Raw genomic sequence first — 24,611 nt, 5'->3', positions numbered from 1 at the left:
GTGCAGGGGGGTGGGGAGAAAGTGTATTCTTGATGTGTGTTGGACATCGTCTCTGGAAACCACGCACTAGTTATCAGATTTTTTGAGATCCTCTTATACGTAAAGTGCTATCAGGGCTAACAAAAATCTAAGCGTCTTTGCCCTCAGTAGTCCGTGATTTTGTTGCAGAGATGAAAGGTAACAATACATGAGATCCTGAAAGGAAGGTGGGGTGTGTGGTGCTCAGGGGGAGGGCAGACTTCTGCAGTGGAAGGGTTAGGGAGATGCTGGGCACCTGCTTGGGCCCCAGCTTCCCTGCTCCATTCTGGGCCCCCTTCAAGGAATGTCCCTTTCTCTCCTGCTCATGATGCTTGCATAGTATTTAACCCAATTATCATTACCTGCTGGTCTTATTCTATCTATTTGACTTTTCCCTCCTAATGAAGGCAGAGACATGTTTATTTTGCTCAATTTGTCTCCAGTTTCTGGCTCAGTGCTCAGCATATAATTTCCTAATTCAATAGTGGTTAAGAAATTGAGGTCTGGTACCAGCTAGGTTCCCAAGAAATATTATGGGGGCTGCAGAGGTAACTTAAAATTTTCTAGTAGCCACATTAGAAAAAGTAAAGAGAAAAATGAAATGAATTTTAATAATGTGTTATAATTTACCCTACATATCCAGAATATTATCATTTCAGTATTTATCAGCATTGTAATCATTAATGAGATATTTCACATCTTTTTGGTAATAATTTTTTTTTGCAATCCAGTGTGTATTAATTTACACTTACAGCACATCTAAGTTCAGATGCCACATTTCCAGTACTCAATGTCTACCATGGTGGACAGCACAGGTCTAGAGAATTTAAATGACTTGCCCAGCCTCACCCAGGAAGCCAGAGGTGGGATCAGTGCTGTAGTCTAGAATTTATACTTCCTATCCAGCAGCTCCTGTGCAATGCTTAGACGCTTCTCCTTCGGTGCCCTGCTGTCTCTACATGATGAAGATATCTTGTCAGGCGTCACAGCCTGGTCCTGAGCATCAGACAGTACCCACTTCTGCTCTTTTCTGCCCATGTCATATCTCTTAGAAATTTCAGTTGCCTTCTTGGCACCAGTTCTTACCTGGAAGGGTAGAAGCTAGAGGTGGAAGTATGTCCGTATGAGTAGATGACAGGTTTTTCATAAACATAGCAGGAGTGGTCAAGAGAAGAAAAAGTCGAGAAGAAAGACAAGTTGAAGCAGGTCATTTCATATACCAAATGGACACTCTCAACGTATATTTGTAATCCTTAGAATTTCCTGAGAACCTTTAGATACGTCCAAAGTGCATTCTAAATGGGTGGTTTGCTTTGCAGTTGTGCTTGTGAAAGTGGTACCAGTCTCTTGGTCTCAATGAGCCTTTTCATTGTAATTATTAGAAACAAAATTTTTGATGGTTCTGGGTTTTGTGTATTTGGCTTTGGTTACCAGGAGATAAATAATTGACAATGAAACCTCCGAACTGGTGGCAGACATTCCAGATTGCTTGAGCTGCAAACTAACTAGACGACTGGTCAGTAGCAGGGCTGTTAATTGGGATTTCAGCTGTCATCAGCACTGCGGGGCTATTCCTGTCTCTGGATAGAGTCAGTACAGGCAGCTGCATGTTGTGTTTAAGGTGAGTGATCTATAGGAAGACTTTATGTGTGAATTACTTAGATCAGAACATTTTATGGACCACAAAGGTCCATGCACTCTCTATATTGTGGACTAAAGTTTGCACTTGATGTGTATTGTCATGTGATGAAGTCCATGGTTTTTCTTAGATTCCCCAAAAGTGTGAGGTGCAAAGCGATTAAAAACCACTGAGTTAGAATAGTGTTAACTAAATGCTAACTTTAAAAAAAAATCACCATTTTAGTGGAATATAACTAGTAACCTATTATATCCACAAAATGTTTGCCGTTTTCAGAGCTCCGTTTCATATTTACTTTCAAATGAACTGAATTGGTAGAATACTTGGTTCTAGGCCGCGTCATCAGCCAATTTCCCCACGTCCATTAAACTAGAACAAGGAGGTTGATTATATGAAGTTTGTAGATCACCTCCAAAAATGTCATCCTGCCTTTTCTCACGACAGACACTGTGCCGGCCCCAACAAACCTGCAGATTACTGACGTGACACCGGAGAGTTTCAGAGGGACGTGGGATCACGGAGCTTCTGATGTGTCTCTCTACAGAATCACCTGGGCACCTTCTGGAAGCTCAGATAAGATGGAGGTAGTGTTAACTCTTTCTTTCTCTTCCCGTTTTCTTCCTTCCTTCCTTCCTTTCTCTCTCTGTTTCTTTGTCTCTTTAGGGAGGAGGGAGGGGGGAGGGAGGGCGATGGTGCGGGAGAGCGGGAGTTTTTTTTGAGGGAGGGGCTTTCGCTCGCGGGAGGGTTCCCTCCCTCCTCTCTCTTTTTCTTTCTTTCTTCTTTCTTCTTTCTTTCTTTCTTTCTTTCTTCTTCTTCTTTCTTTCTTTCTTTCTTTCTTTCTCTCTTTCTTTTTTTCTTTTCTTTCTTTCTCTTTCTCTCTTTCTTTCTCTCTCCTTCCCTCTCTCCCTCCTTCCCTCCCTCCCTCTCTCCCTCCTTCCCTCCCTCCCTCCCTCCTCCCTCCCTTTCTTCTTTCTTCTTTCTTTCTTCTTTCTTTCTTTCTTTCTTTCTTTCTTTCTTTCTCTTCTCTTCTTCTCTTCTCTTCTTCTCTTCTTCTCTTCTTTTTTTCTTTTCTTTTCTTTTCTTTCTTTCTCTTAGGGAAACTTATTTGAAATATGTATTGCCTCTGTTGCCTGAAAAGCATCCTTTCCTGCTGGTGGCATTTTGGCTCATGGCTTGCACCAGTGCAGGAGGAACATCTAGCTAAATGATGTCAACCAGCCGCCATTGAGTGTATGATAAACATGGTGACTTAATCTTGTGTGTTTGTTTTTTTCATCTTTCCCTAAGACCATCTTAAATGGAGATGAGAATACTTTGGTGTTTGAAAACCTGAATCCGAACACTCTCTATGAAGTTTCTGTTACTGCCATTTATCCTGATGAATCAGAAAGCGATGACCTGATTGGCAGTGAGCGCACATGTAGGTGTACAGCTTTCAGTAGGATGTTGTTATTTTAAAATGGGCAAAACAGAGCTATAGCTGAATTAGTAACATTTCCCCCAATTTTTTTTTAGTGCGTTTGATACCCTTAACAACGCAAGGTACGCATTTTTATTTGCTGATTGTATGAATGACCAATGAATGAATGAAAAATGTTATAAAATCCATGGCAAACAGGCTTTCTGCTTTTAAATTGTAAGGTGTTGATTGGGACCTCTTTTAAATTGGTTTTTCTTGAAAAACTTTGCTTTTCTACTATTTGGGAAGGAGTCTTTTGAGATTCAATGACCACCATTTATCATGAGGTTAAATTTAGTTCTAAATCTGGAAATATGCAACTCTCTTGATTTCCTTGGCCACAATGCATATTCGGGGGTGGGGTGGGGCAGGCAGCTCCCTCAGAGGAGGCTCAGTGTGTTTACTCTGTTTCTCAATCATTTTTTTCAGCTCCCAAAAGTGGCCCACGAAACCTTCAGGTGTACAATGCAACGTCTAATAGCTTGACTGTTAAGTGGGATCCTGCTAGTGGCCGTGTGCAGAAATACAGAATCACCTATCAGCCTGCAACAGGAGAGGGCAATGAACAAACGGTAATTTGCTCTGGGAAAAATGTAACTTGGGTAAATTCTACCTTTTCCTCCTCAAAGTCCTCTCACTCCCAATGTTTAATTAGCCATAATTTCTTGAGAGTCACAAGGGTTACCGTATTGGATGGAATTATTTGGCTCCAGCCCTGATGGAGACCCACTGGACATCCTCAGGGGAGACAAGAGTTGCTTTTCCAGGTACCCTCACAGTATCAGGCCTGTGCCTCAGTGTATTCATGTTTTCCTTAAAAACTATGAGGGCTGGATTATCCATGAGGATATCTAAATGTTTGAGTCTCTTTATATTTTCATCCATATCTTTCTAACTTCATCAAGTGTTGGGAGTTTGCTAAACCTCCATTATTCTGATTTGTCTGTTTTTTGCATGTCACAAGGTATCTCTTAGATCTGATGTTTCCAGATCTGAGTACCTGCTCATCTAATTCATACTGTTGATCACTTTTATGTTTATCCAAACGGAGGTTCCTGACAGTAGGACTGTAAACTCAGCCTTCATCATCTTTATCTTCCCAGCCTGCCCTATTTAACAGAGCCCTTGTCCAGTTTACCTTGCTTGCTTTAGTTGTCTGTCTCTGAACCTTCTCCAGCTTTGCTTTTATGAAACATGTGACTAGAACTGCACATGTTACCCTGGGGTCAGGAAGCACCATGATTTTTTACACAGATAGAGTGATGCTGTCTGATTTATTCCACATACCACTTTTGGTGAGGGCTGGCATTTTGTTGATATTTTGGGGGCTATCATATTTCCTCAATTAGGCTTAGGGAGAGGTGTTGTTCACTTTCAATCATCTGACTTGCTGAGCTCCAGCAAATGGGCCATACCGCTTACCATGTTTGAGGTACTAGCTGAGGTGGATGCAGGCAGTGGTTACAGGTCTCCATCCTACACAGTAAGTGGGTTTAGCTGAATCGGAGACACTTCTGTCCCCAGTGTGACTTGTGAGTTGCTCTGTTGCAGTTTCCACAGAACTAGACTTAGGTAGTATGATACACTTGGATTGAGAATTTGTCTTACAGGTTATCAATAATAAACTAAATACCAACAGTCATCAATTGGCTTTTATATAAAAGAAGTCACATTCGATGGATTGATATTTTAATGGCAGAAACAGAGCTTTTGTCTGTGCCAGGCCAGATTTAGGCAAAGCTTGTCCTTAGCATTTCTGTTGTTGATCGTACTGGCCCTCCAACTGCTGCCCTGAGTTGCTTAGTGTCTGTCAGCTGTTGGTCATAATTAGAAGGCGTCTTATAAACTTATCCCATGTAATGTGTTAGTTGATAATCCCTTAGGATTTGTTATTCTTTGGCATATTTGCATTTTAATGCTAGTCCAAGAAATAATCAAACTCATGACTCACTGGTGCTTGAATGATTTTGGAGAGTTGGATGAGAGATGTAGGCACACACCCTTCTGCTTCCTCGTGAGGCTGGTTCTACTAAGTGGACGCCCGCAGATTTGTTAAGTGACAAATATGTTAATACTTTGCTCTCATAACCTCAGATACTAAATTTTTTTAAGTGGTATTCTTTTTTTTAATTGAAGTATAGTCAGTTACAATGTGTCAATTTCTGATGTGCAGCATAATGTCCCAGTCATGCACATACATACATATATTCGTTTTCATATTCTTTTTCATTAAAGGTTATTAGAAGATATTGAATACAGTTCCCTGTGCTATACAGAAGAAGTTTGTTTTCTAACTATTTTTAACATTTGCAAATCTCAAACTCCCAAATTTACTAAATTTGTCCAAACTAGCCACTGTAGTTCAGTTCATTCATCTCGAGGATGAGTCCGGTGATTCACTGAGGTTTTCTCTGAAACCCAGACTGCTCGAGTGGACGGTGCTCAGTGGGAAACATCTGGACTGTGCTAGCGCATCCAGCCATTCGCATGTGCACTCACGGCGGGCAGCCTGCCATTTTCATGCGATTTTAATTAGTATGGCATAAACATCTGAATTCAGTAGACTGTTAACAAAGCGTCCAGAGTTTCTTTCAACAGAATAGCTAGACGGCCTTAAGCAGTGAATTAAAAAAACACCTTCAAACTCCGTAATCGAGGATATTGAAATCACTTCATACCGGCAGGCTGGAATCAGGGAGGTGACTGGGAAGCCCTGCCTGAGTGTGGCCTGTACTGCTAATGCTGGTGGAGGAGCAGTTTTGGAGGGGGGAAACCAAAAAGCTTTAGATCTTTTGCTGAATCATTTTAATGTGCTTCTAAAGCAAATAAAAACCATCTGTAAAAAGGTGAGAATAAAACTGAATGGCTTCTATTACTATGCAGTTCTTTGCTATCTTCAAGTTCCTTTGCAGCTCACTTAGGATTAATGCCTTTTGGAGAAGAGATCTGTGAAACGTGTTTTGGTTGAAATTTTGCAGTGCTGGCCGCTAGCCAGTTGAAATATCTTTTTAAGGTCACCGGTTTAAGGCTTAAAATCCTTTTTATGACTTAAGGTGTATAGTTTACATTTAAAGTGATACCCTAAGATATATTTTAAACTTTCACGGCGGGACATGTTTCCAGATCTTGGCAAAGGTCGCAAACAGCTCCCTCATAGAAAAAGCTTTTTCTAACAGATGAGTGAGCTGGAGAGAGCAAAGCTGATGCTTATCCCTGTTTGTCTCAAGACCACAATAGGTGGACGACAGAACAGTGTGGTCCTGCAGAAGCTGAAGCCTGACACTCCTTACACCATCACTGTGTCCTCCCTGTATCCTGATGGGGAAGGAGGTCGGATGACGGGAAGAGGCAAGACCAGTAAGTGAACCTGGGCTCCTGTGGCGTTTTTAGTAACCATCATGGGGATGGAATCGCATCTTCTGCTGGAAACACTGGGGTGACACAGAGTTTTGCTAATCTTTTAAAATGCATGTTAATAATGATCGTCATTGGTTTTGTTTTTTTCTTTTTTGGGAAGGGGGTGTAATTAGATTTCATTTATTTACTTTTTAATGGAGGTACTGGGGATTGAACCTAGCACCGTGCACACTAAGCACACACTCTTTCCCTGAGTTATATCCTCCCGCAAGATATTAATTGTTTTTAATATCCTTAGCTGGAGTTACCTATTTCTGGTCTTGGAGAAAGGTGTTTCTTACTTTCTAGGATAACACAAACAAACAAACAATGCTCTGGGGCCAAAATACCTTGTGGAGTGATGAGACATGTACCAGATGATCACAGACATTTTTTCCTTTATTTACTACTTCTGCAGATATTTGCGGGGTGCCCACTACAGGGGTCCTGCTGTAGGGTTCCCGGGACCCATCAGTTAACCTGGGCTTCACATGTGCTGGGTTGTTAGGGTCACATGTGATGTACTTTCTGTGCCTTTCAGAACCTTTGACGACCGTGAGGAACCTCAGAGTGTATGACCCCGCCACCAGCACTTTGAATGTTCGCTGGGACCACGCGGAGGGAAATCCTCGTCAGTACAAGCTCTTCTATGCACCCACAGCAGGTGGTCCAGAGGAACTGGTAATTATTTCCTGTAGGGAAAAGTGTGTATTAGTTTCAACTGTAGATTGCAAAGTGGAGATCAAGAGTTGACCAGTTTACCGTAGCGCCGAAGGAGTTCATGTTCCTTTAGTAGAACTTGACGGAGCGTAGTAGGTTAGTGCCTTAGAGCCTGGGTGATGGGGGCTTTCGGGGGATTGGGGCTGGGGGATCAAATCATTCCAGGGACTTTTCAAGAAGGAGCCTAGGATGTGTGCAAAGAAGTCTTCATCAACTCTTATAACAGTTTGTATGGGGGCACATCCTTAGTCCCAATATTACAGAACCTGCTTCTTGACTTTGTCTTGAGTTAATACTTTGAGTATTTTATTGTTCAAAGTATCACTTCTTGTACAAGTTTTTCAGCTCAAGTACTTTACGTTTTATTAAAATCTTTAGGTGCCAATCCCTGGGAATACCAATTATGCCATTCTTAGGAATCTGCAGCCGGATACCCCGTACACTGTTACAGTGGTTCCCGTTTATCCTGAGGGCGACGGAGGGCGTACATCAGACACCGGAAGGACATGTAAGTGAGAAGGCAGAAAAATTTAGCTTTTTCATGATGCATTTTGCTTTTTAGTATAAAGACCATATAGGCCTGTTAAAGACAATTTGGAAAATTCATAATGATAGCATGAAAATGTAACAGTTACCCATAGTTTACCTCCAGCCCCCACCAATTGTTAATATTTTAGTGTATGAAATTGAAAAATTATGATATTCTTCTTCTAAAATGGTAACTTCAGGATTTATAAGTGTATACACAGTTATCAGTATTCTCTGTCACTGACAAAAGTTCATGAGCTTTGCTATGTGCTTGGTAAATCCGTGTGAAGCAGTGTGTTGTCATTGGCTTTCAGTCTTAGTTGCTGAAATCTGTTCATCACGTTACTTGATTTTACATGTCTCTGGTTTGCTGACGAAGTGCTTTCTGGAGTTGAAAATTTGTGTGCTTTTATTTGCTATTAACATCTTGAGAAACCAGTTTATAGTGGTTTTACAATTCTTTGTAGTATCATTTAAAGGTTTTGGTGCATACCTATAAATATTTTTTTGGCTTAAAAATATACGTGCTGATGGCTAAAAGAAAGCAAGTGTGGATGACTTCTTTTGGCAAAAGAGTCGTCGTCTAGAAAGATAATGTTATTGGAGTTTGGGATTAATACGTGGATTTAATTTGCATGGTTTTCTAAGTCCCTGTTGGGGCAGTTAATTGAGAACTGAGTGTACCTTTGATTTTTCCCTACGTTTGCCTTTTCTTTGAATCACAGAAGACATTTAGTATCTATATGTTGAATGAGAAGCAACGACTGAAACTAGTAACCTAGCTGCCGGAGTTAGATGGGCGTCCTCGGTGCTGTCAGTTTTCACTTAGAGGCAGAGACGGTAGAATCCTCTTGTCTCTTTCTCCATGACCTGTGCTGGAAAACAGAAGCTGCTTTTCCAGTTTCTTGCCCTCACCCTCGTCCCTTGTCCTTTTACAGCCAACCCAGTACTATTACTCTTACTTCCTTGTTTTTATTGGCACCAACTTAGCTTCTGTAGAGACCAAGGCCCTAGTTGGCTCAGTTTGGCTAAATTTGAATTTGGAGAGTTTTCACCTGCTTTTGTGTGAAGATAATTCAAGGTGTAAGGAGGCCATTATTCTATCCTTCTAGAGTGGATGTTCGGGAGAAGTGATAACAAGAGCTCAACATATATAAATAGACACAGGAAATATGAGTTGGCTTTTCTTTCCTCAGTGGTGAGAGGACTGGCCAGAAATGTCCAAGTGTACAATCCGACGCCTAACAGCCTGGACGTTCGCTGGGACCCTGCCCCCGGGCCAGTGCAGCAGTATCGCATTGTGTATTCTCCCCTGGCTGGCACGAGACCCTCGGAAACTGTAAGTAATGCTGTCATCTTAGAGCTGGCAGAAGAATTTTGCAGATTTTTTTTATGGCGCCTCCTACTGTAGTTGTTGGCACAGGACAGTAGATGAGTTGGTGTGGCACTGGGTCGCGTGTACACTCATTTCCTGATGAACTTAGTCTCATTTTGTGTCCTGCTTGGCAGCCTGTGAGAATGCAGGCCACAAACATGCCCGTGTACAACACTTAAGTGATTGCTTTTGATGAATTAAATCATAGGTGTGTTAACTGTAGGGCTAATTAGCAAAAATGAATTTGGGAAAAATGCAAATTAGCTATGGGCTTTCATTGTAACACCCACGTCTTTGTTAGGAACCTACCTGAAAGTGTACTTTCAATGGCTCTTAATAGATTGCCCAATCTATCTTAGTACTATTTGGTTTTCTAAGTAGGTTAATAATATAGAGATCAGAGATTACTAATTTGAGTAGGGACAGTATCAGAACAGCTGAGGGAAAGTAAATTTACAAGACTTTACAAAAAGAAGCAAGGGGCGTGAACAAAGGTAAAACACATGATGAGCCTGTCTGCATGTTGAGTTGCATCCTTGTGTGTGGCCGGACGTGTTCAGACAACACTGCCCTTACCCATCGCATGGAGTAGCTCTCTATTTTAATAGAAAATCTCTCCCCTACAAGTGTATCTTATGTGTCTCTAACATTTGGGATGCTTTGGGTCACTATCGTAAGTCCTGGATGTTGTATTTGAGAACCTTCTCAAGGAACCTAAATGGGAGGTGGTTGAGGTTGCTAAGGGTCAAGTGTGAGCTCACAGTTTTTGGAGAGGGCATTTCTGAGGTTAAATTGCATCTAACACTGTGGCCTGGGCAGATGTCATAGGCAGCACAAAGGTTGGCTCCTGCCGTGTCTGAGCTCAGCCATTTACTACAAACATTATTATGCTGATTAATAGAAGAGTCCGTAAGCATTTGGGTTGTAGTCAGGCAAAATTTGGCATGTCCTCCCCTCCAGATTGTGGTGCCAGGAAACACCCGCACGGTGCACTTGGAGCGACTGATTCCAGACACACCCTATTCTGTGAACATCATTGCCCTCTACTCGGACGGAGAGGGGAATCCCAGCCCTGCCCAGGGCCAAACACGTGAGGCTGAAACCCTTCCCACCCAGTTCCCTTGGGACTCAGTGAGGAAGGCTGGACAGGTGGGTGGTGAGGGAGGGGTGCTGAGAGCTGCCTCCACCTTGCGTGGGTGAGGGGAGGCCTGGCGCCCATGTCTGCCAGGTTCCCCGAGTTCACTTTCAGGCTGAAGGCCGTCTGGGCTGAGTGAGTGTCATTGGGCCATTTTCTCATCTGGGATCTGAGTTAAGGAGAGGTTCCTCCCCTTCTTCTGCCCTGTGGTGGGTCTTCTCACCAACAGGGCACTTTTGAAACATGATGGTTCAGCCTCTGTGTTTCATTCCACAGCAAGTGGTTAGAGTAGCTGAAATCTCTTTCTCTCCCAGTCTGTACGTTTAAGTTCCAACCTAGTCTTTGTCCTGGAACGTTCAGCATGTAACTGTAGCTCTGAATGGAGCACTTTCTACTGTTTACGGGTGCACGTGAGAACTGTAGGAGGTGTGGATTTTATCACAAGGGAGTAAACATCCCAATGAGAGGTGAAATCTCTGGGTGCAGTGACTCTGACCTGGTTACAGTTCTTTTATACCCCTCCCTCCACCCCCATGTCCCCCTGCTCACAGACGAGCCACTAACTCTATTGTGTTGATTTGTTTAGTACCACGCAGTGGGCCGAGGAATATGAGAGTCTTTGGGGAGACAACCAACAGCCTCTCCGTAGCCTGGGATCACGCTGATGGGCCAGTTCAGCAGTACAGGATCATTTATTCTCCCACCATTGGTGACCCGATTGATGAATATGTGAGTCGGCTATGCGTTGATTTGAGCATTTTGTAACCTCTTGCCTGATTGGAGGGTGAAATGAAGCTTTTTTTCTTTAGGAAGTGCTGTGATGACAGCTGAGCTCTTGACTCTTGCGTGACAGTCACATTTTATACGACTTTCTCTGACTGGGTATTGAGGCCCTCTGAATGTGCCTAGCATGGCCTTCCCCACCACAGTCAGTGCCTTTGGGATCATTTCTTTTCTAAAGACAGGCTGAAAAATGGTCTTGTCATAAAAATGCATATTTTTAACCATCTCATTATACCATAGGAACTGAGTCTGGTGAAACATGATACCTATTATTCTGAGCTACCTAAATTAATGTTCAAATGAGGTGACTATGTAAACTTTAACTTTTCTTTAACTATAATTCCTCTACAGGGTCTCCCTTCAATACTCCAGTGCTCATCAATCTCTTTTGTCTAAATGTAACATTTTGGGGTGCATTTTCGTTTTGGAATATACATATTCTCCTATTAGCTTCAAACTTTTTGAGTGTCATATATTATCACTCTAAAGCAGGTTCAGGTTGCTTGGAGCTTCCTTGTAGCCCTCACTATGTATATCAATCTATTATGGATGGAAGAACTCCCTACTTTCTTTAAAGTTTAGTGATGAGCTGATGTGATCATTTAGTGGAAGATCACACAGAATGCTGATCGCAAGTCCTTTAGGTCTGTGGTTTGCAGCCGTTTTGCCACACACATCCTGTTTGTTCTCCCTTCATTATCCCCATGTTATAAAATGTTGTCTACTTGAACTTGATAGATTAAGCTTTAATTCAAGCCCCTGTTTTTATTAATCAGAAACACATGTAACTGTCAATTCAAGTTTCTGATCAAACTGAGATAAGCAGTGTTACCACAGTTAGTTCCCAAAGCAGAGACGCTCATGCTTCTGTGTTTGTTCAGCCTAGCCATGGACAAATAGGCAATTTCCCGTCACTTTCTGAAAATAGTAAAAATGTAATTCTCACCGTGCCCTCCCAGTTCACCATTTGGAATCAGGGGATTCCACGCTGGAATTTGCTGGTGTAAGTGACCCTGGTTGTTTGTCAAAGCAAAGCATAGGGTTGGAGGAGGGATTGAGAGATCTGTCTGGTTCGTTTCCTCTTCATGGATGCAATTGATTGTATTTTCATTTCCTCTTCTCCACCTTTTTCACTTGATTAGTATCAGCCAAACTGACATTCTTGAGGACAGACACTGAGTCTGCTTTTGCTCCCCAGTGTGTTCCCAGCAGCTGGTACCACACCTGGCACATATTTGCAGAAAGAGCACTAGGCAACTGACACATGGATGAGGGGGAGCAGAGGTGCCTGCTGCCAAGCACAGTGGTGCTCCATCCCGTGTGTTGAGGTGTTGGACCAGTTACTGCCTTTCATCCTCACAGCTTCCTTCCCAGATGAGATACTGAGCCACAAGGCCAGGAAGTGTCTGATCTGAGATTTGAGCTGAGATCTGCCTGACTCTAAAACTACTCCCTTTGCTGCCCAGCAGCAGTGCAGACAATCTGCTCTGCCGTGAGCATTGTGCAACGGAAAGGAACTATGAAGAAAATGTTGTTGTTTATGGGAATACATAAAACCATGTTGTCTACTGATCTGGAAGTCCTCTAGCTGATAATAACTTTAGAATTTAACCTGCAGACCACTGTCCCGGGCAGAAGAAACAATGTAATACTACAGCCCCTGCAACCCGATACCCCATATAAAATCACTGTTATTGCTGTTGATGAAGATGGAGATGGTGGCCATTTGACAGGAAATGGAAGAACAGGTGAGTGTCTTATACCTTTTATAATCTTTCAAGTTTGTCGTATTTGAGTGCATACATCTCACACATTATCTTAATACTGAATTAACGTTGGTACGGGATATTGAATTTTGTCAAAATGATATGAGAGCAGAATGTTTTAACTTTTTAAAAGTCCACCAAAAAAAAAAAAAACCTGAGACAAAAATCTGCATGTTTTGCTTTGCTTGAGTTAGTTTTATTTCTTCTTTCGAAAACTATTGCATGGTCTCTGAGTAATGTTTTACTCTGCGTGGTATCAGTTAATAAGGCTCTCGCTGTTAACTCAGTCAATTAAATGTCAGCAAAAAATACCCCATCACAATGGAATCTTAAAGTCATTCAAAAAGAATCTTCAAAGTCATGAAAAAGAAGCAAGATGATTAGCAATCATCTTCTGTCTTTACAAATTTAGCTTTCAAAAAAAATATTTTCTTTCTTGTACTAAGTCATTTACAAGGAATCACTAGGGTTCATGCCCCTTTTCTAATCTACACTGATGGCAGTTTCTTATGGTTTAGATTAAAGTCTTCACTTTGGTTGCTGGAATCACCCTAGGAGATTTAAAAATGCTTCTGCCTGGGTGCCACCTCCAGAGATACTGATGTAAGTGGTCTGAGATGTGGCCTGGACCTGTTCTAATGTGCAACCAGAGTTGAACGTAAAGACAGGCTGGGCCATAGGTCTGCTGAGTTCCGTTATTGGAATATATTGGTATTACTTTTTCTTCCAATCCAAGAGCATGGGATATCTTTCCATTTTTTAAAATCATCTTTAATTTCTTTAATCAGTGCTTTGTAGTTCTTCCTGTATAAGTCTTTCACCTCCTACATCAGATTTATTCCTAAGTATTTTATTGTTTTGGATGCAGTTTTAAAAGGGGTTATTTCTTTACTTTCTCTTCCTGCTAATTCATTGTTAGTGTAAAAAAATGCAACTGATTTTTGTATGTTAACCTTGTATCCTGCTACCTTGCCAAATTCTTTTATCAGGTTTAGTAGTTTTTGTGTGGAGCTTTTAAGGTTTTCTATATATAGTATCATGTCACCTGCATATAGTGACAATTTCTTCTCTTCCAATTTGGATCCCTTTTATTTCTTTTTCTTGCCTGATTGCTGTGGCTAGGACTTCCAAGACTATGTTGAATAGAAGCGGTGAGAGTGGGCAGCCTTGTCTTGTTCCAGATTTTAGTGGGAAGTCTTTCAGTTTTTCACCATTGAGTACTATGCTGGCTGTAGGTTTGTCATAAATAGCTTTCATTAGGTTGAGATATGTTCCCTCTATACCCACTTTCGTAAGGGTTTTTATCATAAATGGGTGTTGAATTTTATCAAATGCTTTTTCTGTGTCTATTGAGATGATCATGTGGTTTTTGTCCTTTCTTTTGTTGATGTGGTGTATCACATTGATTGATTTGCAAATGTTGAACCATCCTTGTGTCTCTGGGATGAATCCAACTTGATCATGGTGTATGATCTTTTTTTATGTGCTTTTGGATTCTATTTGCTAACATTTTGTTGAGGATTTTTGTATTTATGTTCATCAGTGATATTGGCCTGTAATTTTCTTTTTTTAATAGTGCCTTTGTCTGATTGTGGTATCAGGATGACGGTGGCTTCATAGAATGAGTGTCGGAGTACTTTAATCTTTTGGAAGAGTTTAAAAAGAACCAGTGTGAGTTCTTCTTTGTATGTTTGGTAGAATTCCCCAGTGAAGCCATCTGGTCTTGGACTTTTGTTTGCAGGGAGGTTTTTTTTATTGCTAATTCTATTTCATTTCTGGTGATCAGTCTGCTCAAGTGGTCTATTACTTCTTGATTCAGTCTTGGTGGACTGTGTGTTTCTGGAAACTTGTCCATTTCTTCTGGGTTGTCCAATTTGTTTCCATATAGTTGTTCATAGTATTCTCTTACGGTTTTTTTGTATTTCTGTGGTATTGGTTTAATTTCTCCATTTTCCTTTCTTATTCTGTTTATTTGTGTTCTCTCTTTTCTTCTTGGTGAGCCTGGCCAGAAGTCTGTCAATCTTCTTTACTCTTTCAAAAAATCGTGTCTTGGTTTAATTGATTTTTTCTATTGTTTTTGGTATTACCTTTTCGATTTCCTTGCTACACTTATTTGCCCAAACTCTTTATGTACTTAAATGATGTTGACAATATTACAGAATTTGGGAGAGGGTTCACTGGGAAGCTCCTTAGAGAAAAGCAGAACTAGAATGTTTCAGCTCAGTCTCTCAAGGGCAGGAATTTGTATATTTATTGACGTCTGTTGTCTACAGGACTGAGTCAACAGAGATTCAGTCTAGCCACGCAAGATGATTTTAATCTAGGAACTACCCATTTTCACTTTTCCTTTCAGTTTTACAATATATTTTGGTACTTTTCTGGAGGAAATGACATCTTTCAGAATTTTGTGCTTAGTCAAAGTATGTAAAAAAATCTCTACTAGATCTTGAATTCTCCAAGAAGGATCAAAGCCGCTTCTAGATCCTCTTATGAAAAAGTTTTTTGAAGTTGAATTCCTTATTTGTGTAATGCTATGAATAATAACTCAGCAGCTGACTAACATGCAACCTAACAGTAATGCTCTAACTGGGATGGAGTGGGGCACTGTTCTGGAGCTTGGAGGATTTTCTCTAGGTCATGTTGGTAGAGGATAAATAGTGCTGGCAGAGAACATCATTTTGGTCACTAGCTAACTGTGTGGTCTTGGGCAAATCATATCTTATTAATGTGATATGGTGGTTGGATGTGATAGTCTCTAAATTGCTTTTTGGCTCTGACAATCTGTAATCTATAGCATTCTAAAAAGGGTATGAGGTCTTTTTCTATTTTCTATCATTCTGCATCACATAACATACAAGCTCTGGAAATCACCGGTTCCTAAGTCCATTTGATCCGCTGTTTGAATTTGGAAAACTACTGAGCTTTCTGTCGAACATTTCAATGCCTTTTAATTGTTTTCTGATTCAGGACATTATGAGATATTATTAATTTGCTGTCATGGGGCAGCACTGTCAGTACTCACGGCAACACTCATAAAGTTTTGTGCTCTCCTTGTTTGTCAATAAAAGGTCAGTAATGTGTGCCAATCTTTGTTTTCAGTGGGATTACTTCCTCCTCAGAACATACACATCTCAGATGAATGGTATACAAGATTCAGGGTGTCCTGGGATCCTTCACCCTCTCCTGTTCTTGGATATAAAATTGTGTATAAGCCAGTGGGTAAGAAGGCACCTTTATCATCGTAGAAACGCACTGGGGGGTATTTGTGTGTGAGGGTGTTCTTTATTGCTTCCCCATGAGATTCTCCTGACAGTTCTGTTAGTACATCAAGTCCTCTCTGATCAGAGATAGTGCTTCTGGAAATAGTATTGAAGCCAATGGTCTAAAGCACTGTTGTTACTGTGGATGTAGATGCAACTCCCATTCATTTGCATGACTAAAAAGCTTGATTTGATTCATAAAATTGGGCAAATTAAAACTGTGTTCAGACAACCTATACCGTATTATGATTTTGAAATAATGCATATTTAATAAATATAAACATCTGCATTTTTCACACTATGTCAAGGTATCATTCTATTTTGGGTATATGCATTGTAGTTTATTCATGACAGGCTTGCTTTCAATTTCCCATTTCACCCAAATGGTCATCACCTCTATAAAATTATTTGCCATCTTGGTTTCTATGTTCTATTTGTTTAGCAAAATTGAAGAAAAATGCTCTTTGTATTACATTTGCTGGGGGTATCTTCCATGCACCCAGGAAGTGTGTGAACAAGAGAAAAATAAAGGAGAGAAGGCAGGAGTAAGGATATGTGAGCCTGTGGATGAAATGGAGAGAGAACTTAAAGGTGGAGGACTTTCAGTAACCACACTGCATGGAACGGGGTGCATGACAGATGGTCTTAAATCATCTCTACAGCAGAAAAATGTTAATTGAGCACCTAAAATGTCCAAAGCACTATGCTGGCAAAGTAGGGCTTAGAGAAGAGGCTTGAGAGTCTAGGCTAGTTGACTGTGGGGTGATTTATATTAAAGGAACATTAATTACACACCTGCTGCACTGCAGGTAGTGTGCTCTGCTTTGAGAATAAGAGAGAAAGGACTGAGTCTCTGCTCACAGTTTGATATTCACCATATAATGCATCAAGTGGATAAGAGGCTATGGAATTAATGGTGTTCATACTATCCTTTGAGTGTATATTAAGATATTTGATTTTAAGAAAAATTTGAGACTAAAGATGGCACATTTCTACATATTTTTGTGATTGTTATTAAAGGTTCCAATGAGCCCATGGAAGTCTTTGTTGGAGAAGTGACATCATACACGTTACACAATCTCAACCCCAGCACCATCTATGACGTGAACGTTTATGCCCAGTATGATTCCGGACTCAGTGTCCCTCTGACGGATCAAGGCACTACATGTGAGTCACGCAGCTTCTGTGGTTGTAAGAAAAAGTGTAGTACAAATGATGAGGTCAGGCTTTCTTCTTAACATGCGCATGTCTCCTCAGCCTTGAGTAGGTAACCCTTTTGTGTCCAGCTAAACAAGTGCTTAAGTAATATAATTGAGTATACAAAAAATGTATATGATATGTTTATTTCATATAAAATATATTCTGAATTTTGAAAGGTAAAAATGATAGACATTATGGTTTCATCCACAAATGATCTATAAGATTAGAGTTTGGATGCTCTGTGGTTCTTCTTGACATTTGATGTTAAATATATATTACCCAAATGCATTGAATGAATTGAAAGTTTTCACAGAAGTGCCATGATTACTGGTTTAGCCCATAAATAGATTTTTGTCGCCAAGTGCTTTAATAACTATTTAAGGACTTAGCAGATAGCCTTTCAGAAAAATTTCTTATTTTTCATGAGACATATTTGACTTTCATAGTGTTGAGAGGGACTACAGGTAGACCTTATTTTATTGCACTTGGCTTTACTGAGCCTTACAGATGCTGTGTTTTTTATAAACTGAAAGTTTGTGGCAACCCTGCATGAAGCAAGTCTACTGGTGTCATTTTTCCAACAACATTTGCTCACTCTGTGTCTCTGTGTCACATTTTGGTAATCCTCCCAATATATCAAACTTTTTCGCTGTTACTTTAATTGTTATGGTGATCTGAGATCAATGATCTTTGATGTTACTATTGCAAAAAATTACAAATGGCTGAAGGCTTAGATGATAGCATTTTTTAGCAGAAAAGAATTTTTAATTAAGATATGTACATTGTCTTAGACATAATGCTATTATTGCACACTTAAAAGACTACAGTATAGTAAGAACACAACATTTGTATGCAGTAAGAAAACAAAAAAAAGCATGTGTCTTGCTTTATTGTGATATTTACTTTATTGTGGTGGCCTGGAACCAAACCTGCAATATCTTCGAGGGATGAAGAATTTGGATCTGCAGGTGGAATTTCCTTCTCTAGAAAATCATTGATAGAAAGGGAGGTCTGTTTGTGCTGTGCAGGTTTTCATGTATGTTTCTTACAAGGAAACAAAGTAAGACTTCAGACATCTTTTTTCAGCCACAGTTTTAGAATTGCGTTATGATTGAAAGTATGCTTTCTTTCTTTCTTTCTTTCTTTCGTAGTATATTTAAACGTGACAGACCTGAAAACTTACCAGGTCGGGTGGGATACGTTCTGTGTTAGATGGTCACCTCACCGGGCAGCCACTTCCTACCGGCTGAAACTAAGCCCTGCAGATGGTACGTGTGCAAAAAAACCAAAACAACAAACAAACAAACAAAACTGGAGCCCATGATAGCAACATTTTAAATTTCAGTAAAGGAGATGTCATTTTGTTTGTAAAATGATATGTAGAAGTGTCTTTACATAGAATTAATGATGACACTGGTGTTCTCCTTTGTCGTTCTAATCAGGAACCAGAGGACAAGAAATTACAGTGCGTGGATCAGAAACCAGTCACTGCTTCACTGGCCTTTCACCAGATGCCGATTACGGCGTCACTGTTTTTGTGCAGACACCAAATCTTGAGGGACCAGGTGTCTCTGTCAAAGAACATACTAGTAAGTTTCTGAGTGTTCTGGAGCGTCTCCATAAGTCTTCAGAATAGGATCCTCTATGTGTGCGAGATGTCAGTGACTTCTGTGTGGGCACTTCTCCTTACTGAGTGGCAACGACGATGTGACAGCAGGGTTTTGGGGTGGAGTCTGTGGCTGGTTTAGGACCTTCATCTGCAGCAAATCTGTGCCGCCTCTGTTGGTGTAATTTTAAGGAAAGACCTAGGAGAGAGGGCTGGCTCTAGCTGACAGAGAGAAGGTGAATGTGTGTCTGTGTTAGTGACCTTTGCTCATTTGATTCTATCTGAAGGTCTTACGTTCTCCCTTTGAATCTGGGCTTCACTTCCTGCAGCTGTGGTCAGCGTTGAGGGGCCACCCATGGTACCAACTTTGGATAAAACAGAATTCCCAGTGTGTCAGTGCCACTGAGACTAGATTTGTTTTTGAGGACTTAAATGGCTCTTAAAATTTACTTTCTGTGTTATGAAATGTGCACATGTGTTTTTCTCATTATTATTATTATTTTAAATTCTAGCCTTAAAACCAACAGAGGCCCCTACAGAGCCACCCACACCTCCTCCCCCTCCCACAATTCCACCAGCCCGGGAAGGTAAGTACAAGCCGTTAGGCAACACATTCAGTTGATAGGGATTGAGAGTATTCTTATTTATGCAGCCCATACATAATTTACAGCTGATATAAAACACTTCTGATTTATTATTCCTGCTAAAGCGTTTTTAGATTAAAGGAGAAGATTACCAGTAATTTGTTCTTTTCCCCTCCAGGCACATTTCAGCATGAATAAAATCAGTCATAAACTACTCCAGCTCTCCAGCTGGAACTCTGTTTCCTCAGTTTTGCAGATGAAGGTCTAGCGATACCTTACATAATCCGTAGTCACGTGGTGGGCATTTCTTTCCGCTGGCTGCTGGCATCAACAGGCACTGGGAACCTTTTGGGCTAAATTTGCAGTGTAACCCCTGGAGCTTTGGAATTCCTGGCTTCTGACCTGAGAAGTGCCCTGGATTACACAAAGCTAAAAAATTTCCATTCACCGAAGTTTGAAACATAACTGTCACTCGCAGTGAACTGGTAAAAGGACATGTGCTGAGCTATTAAGACTGGTCTCTCAGTAATTTGGGGAAATTCTCAGTGCTTCATGAAATTTAGTTTAAGCTAATTAACCACTAGTTTATTCTTCTGCCACGTTGTTTCCAGTATTTAACTGAAAGCATTTCAGACTTTAGAAGTATTTTTCTTTTATCTGAGAAGGCTCTAGAATGCTATGACCTCATCAAATTTATTGAAGAAGTCAAATTAAAAATTAAAAGTGTATTATTATAGGATAAAAGAGTAATGGGTTTCTTTAAATTAGATGGTTGAAAGGAATTCAGTAAATAATTTTGGCTTTAAAACATGTTAATTTTTTTTTCTCAATAGATTTTATTTTTTAGAGCAGTTTTAAGCTCACAGCAAAATTGAGCTGAAAGTGCACAGAGACCCCATATGAGCCCTGCCCCCTGCCCCACAGCCCCCCCGCCCCCAATAGCAATAGCCCCCACCAGAGTGGGACGTGTGTTACGTCCCATGACCCTATTTTAACACATCATTATCACCTAAAGTCTGTATTTACATCAGGGTTCATTCTTGGTGTTGTACATTCTACATGTTAAATTTTTATACACTAAAATGTTCTTACATTTTTATTTTCAGATTTTTTTTTCAGTCTTCAAGTCTGAAGATTCAAATTAAAGATATTTATTTTATTCCATCCCTTACCTCCCTCCATATGATTCTAGTGGCCTATGTTAAAATCAAAAGGGACTTCTTTGCACTAGATTTTTTTTCCATATTGAGTCTTTTTTTTTTTTTTCCTTAATTGAAGTACAGTCACTTATAGTGTATCAATTTCTAGGGTAAAGCACAATGTCCCAGTCATGCATATACATACATGCATTCGTCTTCATATCAGATCTTTGATAATTGTATACAAAATCTCCAAACCCACTGATGACTGTTCTGAAGTTCTGGCCATTATTGTTTTTCATTTGCTTTCCTTCTTATTTACTGTTTGAAGCTACTGGAAGAATTCCAGGAGAAGAGAGCATATGTTTGCCTAGTTGGTCTAAGCAGGTGGAGTAATTCCAGAGCAGAAATTGGGGGCCACCTAGAGTAGCTCTTCTCAGACTTTACTGTGCGTGTGAATCATCTGGCATCTTGTTACTGCTGATTCTGATTCAGCGAGTCCAGGGTGGGGCCCAGGACTCCGCATTTCTGTGAAGCTCCCAGGCGATGCTGTTGCTGCCAAACCACCCTGGGAGTAGCAAGATGTTAGACTACATTTCTTAGTTGTGTATTTTCACTTGAATGAAAGAATTCATCAGATTTGGGGCTCCCTTTGTGTTTTTTCCCCCAGTCTGCAAAGGGGCCAAGGCAGACATTGTGTTCTTGACTGATGCTTCCTGGAGTATCGGGGATGACAATTTTAACAAAGTTGTAAAATTCATCTTCAACACTGTGGGCGCCTTTGATGAAATCAGTCCTGCTGGAATTCAGGTGGGTATCACTTCACAGGTGGTTATTCATCTGTCATGTCTTGCTGTTTCCTTCGAACTTCTCTTTTTATGTCAAAAGAGTTTTCAGTATGAACTCCGTTTTGACTTTTGTTATTTGCTGTTTTCTTTTTACATGTATTTTGGGGAAGGAGTTGGTTGTAAATGAAAAATAAATAGAAAATTGATTCCTCTAGGTATTCTCTTGGCTAGATGATATTCCTGCTGAAGAATTTAGGGAATTCTGACTCTAACTTCCTGCTTGAAACTTCCGACATGATCCAGTTCCATAAAAGGTCATCTGATGTGCTGGAAATTAAATGCACTGTGATTGCCTCACTCTGTTAAGTCAGATCAGTGATGAGTAGTGATTGGAGTGGGTTGTGGAGCCCCGCTGTCATCCTCTGTCATGACAGTGCAGATGTTACCTTGGCCAGAAGAATGGTCATTGTTGGCTCCACGGAAATTTCGTTTGTTTTCCTGTAGTGATAACTACCAGTTACCTTGCTTGGGAATCACTCCATATTTGTTTGTTTTACTAGAGTGGGAACTTAGAGAAATTTATCCTTCCATGAGACACTTCAAAGAGTAAATGCTCACTTATGCTCTGACCCACCTGTAAGTCTGAGAATCGACTCGTCCACTTCCAACTGACCCGTGGACTGAGCAGGGTCAGTGGCCCTGTTACTGCTTCTTGGATTCTGCAACCTTGAAGACCCACTTGAAAGTCTACCTTTTCTGAGAAGCTTCCTTGATAGTTTTAGGCATTGCAGACTCCCGAAGGGTTGTCTCTATGTTGCTGTCGTCGCCTGTGTCACTTTATGTGGTCATTACTTATGTGATTCTCTCCTGTCTAATTCGTTGGCTCCTTAAGGCAACAGACTGTACTGTATTAACTTTTTTTTTGAATTCTATTCTTTCCTTCTCCATTCCTCTCGGTGAATTTTATTCTTTATTTTGGCAGTTTGTCTCTCTTGATGGTGACATTTTAGAAATAATATGAAAATAAGAGATTTGGACATAAACCATAACTGATTTCATAAAGAAATCATGTCTTTTACAGAATAGGGCTTTATGGAATGTATTAAATTTCAAATCCCCAAATAATCCTACGGATGTTCTTCCAAAACCCAAGAAGAGTAAAACGTCAGGCTAGTTATACTCTTAACTTAATGTGTAAATACTATGCCATTAAAAAAATCCTTTTAGAAATTCAGATTTTTAATAAGAAATAAAAAAACTACTATATTTTAATAACTTCTATGTGCCAGCCGCTTGTATACATGACTCTTACTCCTTAAAGTGATGGTGGAAAGTAAGTATAATTATCTCCATTTTACTGATTGAAAAAAAAAAAAAAAAAGAAAGCCCAGAGATGTTGGGAACTTGGCCAATGTCACAAAGCTATTAATTGGCAGAGCTGGGATTTGAACCCATTGAATCTTGAGTATAAAGCCTGTATTCTTTCCACTAAATCACGCTGCCATGAAATTTGTGATGAGTTCTGATTATCACACGGGTGACATTTAAAAATTACCATGAAGAAGAGATGTAGTCAGTGGGAAGGAGCAGTTGACTGAGAACTAACTGCTTAGCCAACACTTGTACTGAAGGTGGGACATTCTCATTTCTAATCCTGGAACCTCCCTGCTCTCCAGCTTTACCCATCCCCTCTTACATCCAAGAGAATGCATACAGTGCATTTACATTATTAATATCAATTACTGACATTTTCACTGAAGATCAGAAATTAGAGAATTGAACGAGACAACAGTAGTGGAGGTTACAGTATTAGCTATAAGGAGCTTATAATATCCCGTCAGGTCTAATACACTTCTTTTGCTCAATCGGCAGCTGGAAGAATCACTTGAAAATTGAAACATTAAAAGAGACGACTTACCCTCACCACCAAACCACATTTCCTTTCAGGTCTCATTTGTGCAGTACAGTGACGAGGTCAAGTCTGAGTTTAAGCTGAACACATACAACGACAAGGCCCTTGCCCTCGGGGCCCTCCAGAACATTCAGTACAGAGGAGGAAACACAAGAACAGGTACCGTTAATCAGCATATACATAGACCTTGACGCTCCAAAGTGTTTGGCGGGGTAGGCTGAGTGTAACATCTCACTCTAACATTCAAATTCTTATCAGTCGGGCATGGCTAATGACATTTGGATAGTTTTCGCTGAATGACATGAAAATGTTCTGTGCCACATTCTACAGGCAAGGCCCTCACATTTATCAAGGAGAAGGTCTTGACCTGGGAGAGCGGTATGAGGAAGAATGTCCCCAAGGTGCTGGTTGTGGTCACAGACGGTCGGTCACAGGATGAAGTCAAGAAGGCGGCTCTGGTCATCCAGCAGTCAGGTGAGCACAGGCAGACATTAGATGCCTAGTGATTGCACTCACTATTTTCAGTTTCAACTGTTCGGGAAAGATTGCAAAACACCAAAATTGCTGAGTCTTCTTTATGGTTCCTGCTTTACTCTGTATTCCAGACCTTTCTAATGTGAGTTTACATTTAATTAGGGAATGGTTTGATAACTGGTCAAAAATGACATGGTGTGTTCTTTGTATAAGACATGCCTCAGGGTCTGTCAAAGAGCAAACTAGATTTCCCTTTAGTGACTGGAAGGCTACAGACAGCAGTAATGAGAGGATCCTCGAGCAGACTTCCCGCCATAGCAGAGATGAACCTTGATGCTGGTTCAGCCCTGTGCAAAGAGAGACTTAAGGTTTGGCACGTCCTGGCAGATGCAGACCCCAGGCAGGCTGCTGGAAGGTTCACTGCAGAGGAGTGGCGAGGCTTCCGGGGGACATCACTGGTGTAGATCTTGATAGCAAAACATCCTGAAAGGCTCCCTGTTACACTGCCCTTCGGATTAGTTATTTAGGATTATTAGAGATGAAACCAGGCCTTTATAGTACTTGCATTATCAACTCCCCCACCCCAGCCCGGGAAAGGTTCAAGGTGGGCTTATTTTAGAATTCTATGCTATGCATGATTTACTGTGGTATAAATTGTACTCATGACATGGAGTCTGTCACCTGCACATACATGGTTCTTTGGCTAAAAGTAGGAGTCATGATTAGTGCAAAGTCTTCGCACAATAGAGATTGTTCTATGCGCTGATCTTTTCTGTAAATTATTTCTGTCATGTTATGTTCTTTGAGCAGATTTTTGCATGTTCTGGGC

General features: G+C 40.6%; 1 protein-coding gene across 4 annotated transcripts in view; it reads left to right on the top strand.

Moving 5' to 3' along the window:
- COL12A1 (collagen type XII alpha 1 chain) overlaps positions 1-24,611 on the top strand; it is a 112,727-nt gene that overhangs the window by 54,308 nt on the left and 33,808 nt on the right. For 3 of the 4 annotated variants that reach the window (XM_032484479.1, XM_032484476.1, XM_032484480.1), the window contains 19 exons: positions 2,102-2,241; positions 2,945-3,077; positions 3,173-3,199; positions 3,546-3,688; positions 6,344-6,473; positions 7,054-7,193; positions 7,611-7,740; positions 8,957-9,099; positions 10,096-10,225; positions 10,857-10,999; positions 12,672-12,801; positions 15,919-16,038; positions 17,100-17,246; positions 18,431-18,547; positions 18,722-18,868; positions 19,398-19,472; positions 21,279-21,418; positions 23,344-23,467; positions 23,639-23,782. In XM_032484479.1, coding sequence (XP_032340370.1) covers positions 2,102-2,241; positions 2,945-3,077; positions 3,173-3,199; positions 3,546-3,688; positions 6,344-6,473; positions 7,054-7,193; positions 7,611-7,740; positions 8,957-9,099; positions 10,096-10,225; positions 10,857-10,999; positions 12,672-12,801; positions 15,919-16,038; positions 17,100-17,246; positions 18,431-18,547; positions 18,722-18,868; positions 19,398-19,472; positions 21,279-21,418; positions 23,344-23,467; positions 23,639-23,782 — 2,403 coding nt within the window. The remainder of the gene's footprint in view (positions 1-2,101; positions 2,242-2,944; positions 3,078-3,172; positions 3,200-3,545; positions 3,689-6,343; positions 6,474-7,053; positions 7,194-7,610; positions 7,741-8,956; positions 9,100-10,095; positions 10,226-10,856; positions 11,000-12,671; positions 12,802-15,918; positions 16,039-17,099; positions 17,247-18,430; positions 18,548-18,721; positions 18,869-19,397; positions 19,473-21,278; positions 21,419-23,343; positions 23,468-23,638; positions 23,783-24,611) is intronic. The other variant, XM_032484477.1, reaches the window with a different exon arrangement.

Source organism: Camelus ferus, chromosome 8 (genome assembly GCF_009834535.1).
Source record: "Camelus ferus isolate YT-003-E chromosome 8, BCGSAC_Cfer_1.0, whole genome shotgun sequence".
Taxonomy (NCBI): domain Eukaryota; kingdom Metazoa; phylum Chordata; class Mammalia; order Artiodactyla; family Camelidae; genus Camelus; species Camelus ferus.
This window is presented reverse-complemented; position numbering and strand designations above follow the sequence as displayed.